This window comes from Cucurbita pepo, chromosome LG14, assembly GCF_002806865.2.
Source record: "Cucurbita pepo subsp. pepo cultivar mu-cu-16 chromosome LG14, ASM280686v2, whole genome shotgun sequence".
Taxonomy (NCBI): domain Eukaryota; kingdom Viridiplantae; phylum Streptophyta; class Magnoliopsida; order Cucurbitales; family Cucurbitaceae; genus Cucurbita; species Cucurbita pepo.
This window is the reverse complement of record NC_036651.1, coordinates 6120216-6129762: the sequence shown is the minus strand read 5'-3', so window position 1 is coordinate 6129762 and position 9547 is coordinate 6120216. Positions and strand designations below refer to the sequence as shown.

Genomic DNA, 9547 nt, shown 5'->3' with positions numbered 1-9547 from the left:
TTTCACTCCCAAGTTAGTGGAAGATGGGGATGTGTTTAGAGAAGATAGAGGTGCAAAGAATTCAGCAAATATGTTGACAAAATGGGTTGATGTTGGAATATTGAAGTTGTGCAAAGGTGCAGTGAAGATTCTGATAATTGTTTGGGAAAAAAATTCTCGAGTACTTGATAGTTATGTCTGATAAACTATATAGTAAATTAAAATCATATATAACCCGGATTGAATTGTTTGAAAATTTAAAATTTGGGTCAATTCACGGGTCTACACTTTTTTTTTTTATTGTGTCAACCCTACATTGTAACTTATAAATGTTTGATATTTGAGTTTTACGATATTTTAGTTATTAATGTAACTTTGACCGGTAAAAATAACGTGTGATCTCTCTGTAAAATTGTATGAGTATTACAAGAAAGATATTTGCATGACTCTTGGTTGATTGATTTGAGAACAAAAGATGAATCTACCATCAAACTAACCCAAAAAAAAACTTCAAAAACTTATAGAACTCAAGCTAGTTCAAGTGATTCATTCAATCTCTACACAGCAACATCAGAACTTTGTACATCCAACTTTGCAGCATCTTCTACAAGGCTGCTGTTTTCGGGCATCGGCATCGGCATCGGCATCGGCAAGTTATGCTTTGGAAGTTGCTTGTTGTCGTGTTGTTGCTGCAGATTAAGGGATGTGTAAGCAGACATTCCGCCGAGAGCTGTGATCGCCCCACAAATGCTCACGAACCCGGGATCCGACCTGAAAATAAAATAACTTCCCAGCAGAAGCACACAAGTCTTGAACTGTCCCAGAACAACATGAGATGTTGCAGAGGTTGCACTGCACAAATTTGAACAACAACACTGCTATTGAAGTAAGAAGAGGCGCATCGAAACTCAAAAGATTAACACAAATTCAATGTAACAGCTCAAGCTCACTGTTAGTAGATATTGTCCTCTTTGGGCTTTCCTTGTGGACTTCTTCTCAAAGTTTTAAAACACGCCTACTAGAGAGAGGTTTCCACACCCTTAAGGAATGTTTCGTTCCCCTCTCCAACCGATGTAGAAGCTCACACTCAACTACATTTCTTGTGATTAAAGACTGATCCATGCCCTTCTAGAATCAACAAGTTTTTCAACTTTTACGAGTTTAAGAGCTAGACAGACATAACGATCGAGTTCAAGCACTCTAGGAAGAGGTTTCCATATCTTTATAAGGAATGCTTCGTTCCCCTCTCCAACTGATGTGGGATCTCACACTCAACCACATGATTAAAGACTGATCCATGTTCTTCTAGTTGAGGTGACATCCCACCAGAATCACACGTTTTTCAACTTTTAAGAGTTTAAGAGCTAAACAGACATAACGATCAAGTTCAAGTGCTCTACGGAGAAGTTTCCACACCCTTATAAGGAATGCTTCGTTCCCCTCTCCAACTGATGTGGGATCTCACACTCAAACCACATTCCTTATGTTTAAAGACTAATCCATGCCCTTCTAGTTGATGTGACATCCCACCAGAATCATAGGTTTTTCAACTTTTACGAATTTTAGAGCTAAACAAACGTAACGATCGAGTCCAAGCACTCTAGAGAGAGGTTTCCACATCCTAATAAGTAATGTTTCGTTCCCCTCTTCAACTGATGTGGGATCTCATACTCTGACTGATCTGATACCCTTCTAGCTAGTTGATGTGACAGACATCCCACCAGAATCAACAGTTCCCCTCTTCAACTGATGTGGGATCTCATACTCCGACTGATCTGATACCCTTCTAGCTAGTTGATGTGACAGACATCCTACCAGAATCAACAGGTTTTTTAACTTTTACGAATTTAAGAGTCAAACAAACGTAATGATTGAGTTCAAGCACTCTAGAGCGAGGTTTCCACATCCTAATAAGTAATGTTTCGTTCCCCTCTCCAACTATTGTGGGATCTCACACTCAGACTGATCTGATACCCTTCTAGCTAGTTGAAGTGACATCCCACTAGAATCAACAGGTTTTTCAAATTTTACGAGTTCAAGAGCTAAACAGACGCAACGATCAAGTTCAAGCACTACGAAAAGAAGAACATGAAAAAAGACGAGGGAAAAAGTAATGTTATGAGGGGTTTAGTCTCACCCTAGTGCCAAAGCTCCAGACCATTGCAAGAGAAAACCAAGCAGAGCTGATATCAAAATAGCAGTTGAACTACTGAGATCCCATCTAAAAGACAGAACTCCTGGTGGATCCAGCCAAGGCATGAGAGCAAGTAAGAAAAATATTGTAATTGGAGTAGTTTTCCACATCAACCTAACACACCACAAGTTTACTGCATTGGTTCCTCAATGGTTGAATCAAATTCATGCAAACTAACAAGAGCTTACGCTAACGCCGTCCAACTCGCTTGCTGCTGCAGATTCGACCACAAAATCTTGTTTATAGCACTCGGGATTATCCAAGAAATCGCAACCAAAGCGCCGAACAGGTTGAACTCTAAATCCGTTACCGTCGCGATCGCCACGCCAACAGAGACAACAGACAAAGCCATAACCTACACAAAACATGTCTGTGTCTGAAAACACATTATCATAACTAACAACAAAGGAAGTAGAAGTGTCATTGTTTTGGAACCTTTTTGAATGAAATGGTCTTCTTGAAAAGTATGAACTCTGAGAAAACAATGGTGGGTGTTACTGCAATCTTAGCCATCTGATAGAATCCAACACTGCACATAGAGTTCAATGTAAGATATCAAGATAACACCCTCGTCCCCGTCCCCGTCCCTGTCCCCTGCCTGACCGACGTGTCGTAAAGGTAAAGAAAAGGGAAACCGAGCGGGATACCTGTTATGCTTGAGACTAGTATTGGCAAGACCTGAAGCAAAAGCCATGACAACACCTAAGGAGAAAATGGAAGAGAAGGGAGTGGTTTTGCTAGGAGGAGAAACAGGAAGCAAAGAAAGTGCCTTGAAAATTGCTAGTAGAAACCAAGCAACTGTATAATGGATTAATGTAAGGAATATTGGGAAGTTAAATCCAACTCTTCCCATAACCTACAAAACAGCAAAACACAGCTGAAAATGAGCATAAAGAACATATGAACACTTTCAGCTCATCAAATGTAACATTGCTTACTAATTTGTTTGCCATAATGATTCCAACAGCAACCATGAAATTGAATGTCATCGCCACGACCGGACCGCAGTATCGTTGCTGTTGGCGTTTCGCCCCGTCTGAAGTTCGTAGTTCATTATAGAGCGAACCTCTAATTTCTTCGAGCGCTCGGCCTGCGGATTTATAGAATATGAGAGGTTCTGTACATAAAACATGGATAACAAGACCAATGATCAATAGGAAACAGGCAACAATCTCATATTTTTAGTACATTCAATATAAGAATCTGCAGACCTTAGAAGAATTCAACGGATATCAACAATAAGATGCAAAAACAAAATCAATAAGAATCATGAATTTCTCAAATCCAAACCCATGAATGTAGAAACTAGCGAATATTCCCTTTCGGGCTTTCCCTCAAGGTTTTTAAAACGCGTCTGCTAGGGTGTGGAAAGAATGTTTCGTCCTCCCGAACCGATGTGGGATCTCACAATCCACTCCCCTTCAATGCGTAGCATCCTAGCTGGCACTCGTTCCCTTCTCCCATCAATGTGGGACCCCCCAATCCACCTCTTTGGGGCCCAGCGTCCTTGCTAGCACACCGTCTCGTGTTCACCCCCCTTGAGGTTCAGCCTCCTTACTAGCACATCGCTCGGTGTCTGGCTCTGATACCATTTGTAACAACCAAAGTAGAGCGCTAGCAGATATTGTCCTCTTTGAGCTTTCACTTTCGGGCTTCCTACGCTAGGGAGAGGTTTCCACACACTTATACAGAATATTTCGTCCTCTCCAACCGATGTGGGATCTCACAATCCACCCCCCCTTCAGCACCCAACGTCCTCGCTGGCACTCGTTCCCTTCTCCCATCGATGCGGGACCCCCCATCCCCCATTTGAGGCCCAGCGTTTTTGCTGGCACACCACCTCGTGTTCACCCCCTTCGGGGCTCAGCCTCCTTGCTAGCACATCGCCCGGTGTCTGGCTCTGATACCATTTGTAATGGTTAAAGCCCACCGCTAGCAGATATTGTCCTCTTTGAGTTCCCTCAAAGCTTTTAAAACGCGTCTGCTAGGGAGAGATTTCTACACCTTATATTTCGTCCTCCCCAACCCAACCGATGCAGCTTATCACACTCTAGCTATCATTTGGGTTTATATACATCTTCAAATTGTCTCTGGGATCCAAAATTTAACGTTTGATCAAGAACAGGAAAAAAAAAAACACAACCCCAGATGCCAGAAATCACAGAAATAAGCAGAGAATCAAACGAATCCTTTGAATGAAAAATAAAATAAACCAAACAGGATTGAAAAAACCTACCAGCTTCTCCTGCATCGCTGTCTTTTCGTTTGATAAACTTTCTTGAATCTCTATCCAACAAAGAATCAAGAAGCCCCATTTCTGTCCAAATAGATATCTATATTGAAATCACAAAGGGAAGGAAGAAATGGAGCAGCAACAATGGCGATGATAATCTCTGGTAATGGAAGATGGGGAGAAATGGTGAGAGAAAATCATTGGGGAAGAAAGAGAGAAGCTTAAAGGAAACAATGTTCAAAGATGATTGGGGAAATTTACCCAACAATCAAAACAAACAAGAAAGGAATGCATTGATTTGGTTATGTGTTTTTAAAGATGATTTTGATTGTGTGGATTTATGGTGGTGGGGTCCTATGGATGATGCCACATGGCAGGTTTTGAGACGTCCACGTGTGGGTATAAAATCTGAAACCGACACTGGCTGTTTTACGGAGAAGTTAAGGTTTCATGAATTCTATGTAAGGTAGAAAAGGTCAATGTCCTAAACACACTAACCACTTACTTCTCATTAATGTCTAAAACTATTGTTATTATGGCAACCCATTGCCTAATATTGCCTAATATGAATGGACGGTCAATCTTCAAGTCTTCCTACTTCATATTTATTATAATGATGATGCAATATATTTATTACATATATTAACAAAGACTTGTGTAATAGCTCGAGCTCATCGTTAGTAGATATTGTCCACTTTGGACATTCCCTTTCGGGCTTCCTCTCAAGGTTTTTTAAACGCGTCTACTAAGTAGAGGTTTCCACACGCTTATAAAAAAACGTTTCGTTCTCCTCCCCGACTGATGTAAGATCTCACAATCCCCTAGCGTCCTTGCTGACACTTGTTCCCTTCTCCAATCTATGTGAGACCCCCCAATCCACCCACTTTTGAAGCCCAGCGTCCTTACTAGCACACCGGCTCATGTCCACCCCCTTCGGGGCCCAGCCTCCTCGCTGACACATCACTCGGTATTTGGCTCTGAGAAGACAATACCTGCTAGTGGTAGACTTGGACGGTTACATATGTTTTTTTTTTTTTTTTTTTCTTTCTAAGAACGGATTCCTTGATCATTATGGAAATTGAAGAATTCTGATGGTGGAAGAGATGTATCAAAATGTCAAGGGATGAGACATAGGACTGCTTACCCACCCAAGTTCCAATTGGGTAAGTAACTTGAAAAGCAAGGAACACCCAACCTTAAGAATGATGATGAATCTTCTATTTCAATACACAACTGAATCCACAATTAATGGCCAAAAGACAGAAGCTTGTTGCATAAGGCATCACAATCCAACTAATTAATGAAAAAAACCCATTTAAGTAATAGCAGATGATGTCATTTGAACTGAATTGTTTCTCCTTTGCACTAGAATGTAATTGTTGCAATAAGCATGATTGATTTACACTAAACAAAAGAAATCCAGAAAACATTCTACATTTGGTCAATGTGTTTTTTATGGCAGAGATTTTGCTCTAGGCAACTATTTTCCCTCCTGATAGCATCCAGATCAGCTTGTAGTTTGTTAAAATCTAAACATCGGGATGCCGAGGCCCCTATCTTCTTCTCGTATTCTGCAGTTTCTCTTCTTAATCTATCCGTGGACAGGATTTTGTTCGAGATCTCTCCGAAATTCTCATGGATACTAGTCAGGAGTTTGTGTGCTTTCTTGCCTATGCCTTCTTTTTTTGCTTCCCTACACAGGATATGAATCAGTTCAGCTAGTTTCCTAAGCAAGATAAAAGGTCGATTTTTTTCGGTCGAGTATGAAACATAAATGAGGGACGAGATACGGGACGCTATTACTACATCATTGTCAACCAACTGATTAATACCACTTAAAACAATGATGTAATAGTTCTGTTTCAGTTCTCACTAGTTCTATGGTGCATACCTGAGAACTAGCTCATCCACAATTGCGTAGGTTCTATGGAGGCGTTCTTGAATATTGTTACTTTCTAGCTGAAGCGCTCTAGTTTCTTTAAGGATTCGGTCGATGTCAGCATCTTGTTTCCGACTATTTTTTGTGATCTCCTTCACCCTATCGATGTAGGATCGTCTCGGTGCCTGTTTTGGCTGCTTCTTAAGCTCTGTTGAGAGATTATAATTTTCTTCCTCCCTGAAGGATGTGTAACAATATTTGAGGAAAAATCATTAGTGTTCGACACAAGCAAGAGATAATAACAAGCCAACAGGACGCCCCACTGCTTATAATTTTTTGCGTTGCATATCATGTTTAGGAAGTTTTCTTCGAGTTGCCCCACCCACCCAAAAAGTAAAAATGATGAAATGTGTCAAGATTACAAGAGAAACCGGGAAGTGACTTTTGAATATAAATGCTAACATAACACGCAATAGATCCCCATAAACTCTCCACAAAAGTACAGATTACTCTTTGATACAGTAACATCAAATTTAATATGACAAACCCACCCACCCCAAAAGGAAAAGATCTAATTATGATATCACTTTATATAAAGGAAGGTTGATAATGATTTTCAAAACCTAGCTTTCTCAATAAACCACAAATGATTAAGATGTAACCAAGGTATTGATAATTGATAGTAAGTTCCGGATGATTTTTTATAAAGAAGTTTAATTGGAGAACTTCTTCTGTATGCAGTTTTGGAACAGAAACCAATTAAGTACTTCCTCTTGAGATACTACTGCTTTCAAGTACTATTTCAATTTTTAAGAGAACTTAAGTTTGTGTAATAAAATACCAACCAAGGCTGAAAACTGGCTAACATGAGGTTTTTCTGTCAGCTCAACATGGTGCAGTCAATAAGGACTAGTATAAAGGGGAGTGTTAAAATAACATCACTAACCCAATAAGGTCAAGCCCAATAATTGTATGAGCCCATTGTCTATGTATTTTAGGAAAATGATTTAGGTATTTTAGAAATAAATGGTTAGACATTATAGGAATAAATTGTCTAGCATCTGCTATAAATGCCCCTCCACCCTATCAAATCACAGGATGCAAGTAGTTTCTATAGAATGTCTTGTAATCTTTTCTCGATTGGTGTTAATGAAGAGTGCGAGTGTTTCCCACAGAGAGTTGTGTTCAACAAACAAAATTGTAGAAAGTGATTTTGATGAGCTGAAAGCACTTTTCACCCTCCAAAAGTAATCCAAAATTCATTCTAAACCTAAGACGTTGGAGAGTATCTCCAAATTACTTCGTATCTAAAACATCTGTTTCCTGTGACAGTAGTTTTATTTTGAAAAATATAACTAGATATACTGCAAATATTTCAGAGATTTCAGTAAGGATTAATTTTCATTTCATATTTAATATTCAAAGAAGTAGCATACCGCCTCCTGATTTCCGACTCAATGAGCTGCTTTTCCAATTCAAACTCTCTCAATTTTTGCAGCTTTTCTTGAGCCTTCGGATTACTTACGCATAGTGATTCTTGAAGATTTCGCCTTTTATTTTCTAAAAGCTCCTTCTCTGCAGCCCTGTAGAGTCAATGATAAAGAAAAAGTAAATAAAATCTATATCTTTGTATTAGGACTTAACTTCTCTTTGAATTTGGGTTTTAAAATTCAAAATGAAGAAGCAGTATGAAAATTAATCCAGATATCAAACTGAAACGATGTCCCACCACCCCGACTTCACTGCAAGAAGATTCAGCTTTCTAGAATTGATTTGCTCCTCCAGTTCCTGAAGATGGACTTCAATCGAACGATTATCATCAAATACAATTCCGGTCGCTGCCTTCAACCTTTCTAACTCTACATGAAGATGCTCTAATTCAGAAGCTTTTGTACTGACCTCTTCCAATGGTCTGATCTCTTGATCCTGAAATTGCTCAGCCTCAATTCTCATTTAAAACAAGAATAGAAGATATACAATATTCTTTATATCATCTAATCAAATAACCTTTTCCCAAGCGGCTGACCATTTCATTCTTTTCTCTTATACACAACAGATTTTAATAATTGATTGAAGTTAGAAGCCATAAGAAGAACTTACTTCATCATTCTTTTGAATGTAAGAACTAACTTCATGTCTGGAAATTGATACTTGTCCATTATTCCCCTGCACTGCAACTGATTCGTTTCCTGAAACCTCAGACTGATCTTTGGGAGCATTAACAAGGTTATCAAACATAGCTGCTTCACCGGAATCAGAGAATCGACCGACGCTGGAATCTGAAGATTTTGTCTCTTCAACAATAATATTAAGATCCGAAAGCTTGTTCTCAACCTTCTGATGGGTAAAAACGGAATCATCAGTGTCGATATCGTCTGATTGGCCCGACACATAGTGGCATTTGAGAGTGTCAGCTTTCGTTTCTTTTCTGCCATCACCATCTTCCAAAACCTTGGATTTTCCATCAGAAACTTCAGGAAGTCTCTCCACCAAGAATCTTATCAACTTATACAAGTCCTCTTCAGATGGATACAAGAACTGTTGTAAGCAACACATGTAGTCTGTTTCTAAGTACAACAGCAGATGGATATCCAAAACAAATGCCTTAGCTTTTGCTAATGTCCAAGAAGTTAAGTGGTCAAAAGAAATAGAACACATCCTATTTAGTTCCTAGACACTGAAAAGTTTCCAGTACTCATAAACTTTCGGGTATACTTCGATCACCATTAATAGAAACAGAACGCTCACAATGCATGTCTACAAAAATCAGAGCTGACTAAATAGACAAAATTCGAGTAAATTCATAAATGAACCAAATAAAACAACAACAGAATCGGTATGTTCGTCCATAAGCAAACAGATTTCTCGCAATCGCCCAAAATTTTCCGAAATTCAAGCAGACAGAAAAGGGGACATACCTTGTGGAAGCTCATATCTCCTATGTAACCCAGATCCTTAATAGCGGAAGCGATTTCAGTACATATCTTGAACTGATCGGCGACGGAGTACGGCAGAGAAGTGGCGTAGGGGATTTGAGTTTGGCCATGTATTCGATTCAAGACTTGAGCACAGATCGAGAACAAGAGCGGAGGAGTTAAGTTCCGAATCGAGGAAACATCTGGAGGGACTGAAACACCCGATTTTTGGAGGGAATTCAGTAGGATTTCCTGAGATTCCTCCATTGCCGCTGTTCGTATTTCCACACTTTTCCTTTTCGCTTCAGACTTCTGACGGGGAAAATGGATTCGTTACACAAGAACGA

At 39.5% G+C, this 9547-nt stretch overlaps 2 protein-coding genes across 6 annotated transcripts; both read right to left on the bottom strand.

Moving 5' to 3' along the window:
• Positions 1-360: 360 nt before the first annotated feature.
• LOC111810799 (nucleotide-sugar uncharacterized transporter 2) lies at positions 361-4696 on the bottom strand. 3 transcript variants are annotated; one of them, XM_023697595.1, is made up of 7 exons: positions 4410-4696; positions 3112-3290; positions 2821-3029; positions 2609-2702; positions 2362-2528; positions 2117-2287; positions 361-854 (listed from the first exon to the last, which is right to left on the bottom strand). In XM_023697595.1, the coding sequence occupies exons 1-7, from the start codon at positions 4486-4488 to the stop codon at positions 731-733; spliced, it is 1023 nt and encodes a 340-aa protein (XP_023553363.1). In that variant the 5' UTR covers positions 4489-4696; the 3' UTR covers positions 361-730. The 3 variants fall into 3 exon arrangements, with proteins under 3 accessions (XP_023553363.1, XP_023553361.1, XP_023553362.1); XM_023697593.1 differs by having other exon boundaries at positions 361-831; XM_023697594.1 differs by having other exon boundaries at positions 361-831; positions 3112-3263.
• Positions 4697-5673: 977 nt separating this feature from the next.
• On the bottom strand, positions 5674-9547 carry LOC111810789 (coiled-coil domain-containing protein 22). Of its 3 annotated transcripts, none has more exons than XM_023697579.1 (6): positions 9204-9547; positions 8386-8823; positions 8015-8211; positions 7722-7868; positions 6298-6522; positions 5674-6099 (listed from the first exon to the last, which is right to left on the bottom strand). In XM_023697579.1, the coding sequence occupies exons 1-6, from the start codon at positions 9465-9467 to the stop codon at positions 5838-5840; spliced, it is 1533 nt and encodes a 510-aa protein (XP_023553347.1). In that variant the 5' UTR covers positions 9468-9547; the 3' UTR covers positions 5674-5837. The 3 variants fall into 3 exon arrangements, with proteins under 3 accessions (XP_023553347.1, XP_023553348.1, XP_023553349.1); XM_023697580.1 differs by having other exon boundaries at positions 8386-8852; positions 9204-9291; XM_023697581.1 differs by having other exon boundaries at positions 8386-8846; positions 9204-9280.

Excerpts from the sequence above, each read along its gene's own strand:
- LOC111810799 (XM_023697593.1), bottom strand. The coding sequence starts at position 4,488 with ATGGGGCTTCTTGATTCTTTGTTGGATAGAGATTCAAGAAAGTTTATC. Across the intron at positions 3,291-4,409 it reads CAGCGATGCAGGAGAAGCTG|AACCTCTCATATTCTATAAA; the intron begins GTAGGTTTTTTC and ends TTTTATGTACAG. Across the intron at positions 2,703-2,820 it reads ACTAGTCTCAAGCATAACAG|TGTTGGATTCTATCAGATGG; the intron begins GTATCCCGCTCG and ends CTCTATGTGCAG.
- LOC111810789 (XM_023697579.1), bottom strand. The coding sequence starts at position 9,467 with ATGGAGGAATCTCAGGAAATCCTACTGAATTCCCTCCAAAAATCGGGT. Across the intron at positions 8,212-8,385 it reads ACATTCAAAAGAATGATGAA|GATCAAGAGATCAGACCATT; the intron begins GTAAGTTCTTCT and ends GAGCAATTTCAG. Across the intron at positions 6,100-6,297 it reads GTGGATGAGCTAGTTCTCAG|GGAAGCAAAAAAAGAAGGCA; the intron begins GTATGCACCATA and ends TATCCTGTGTAG.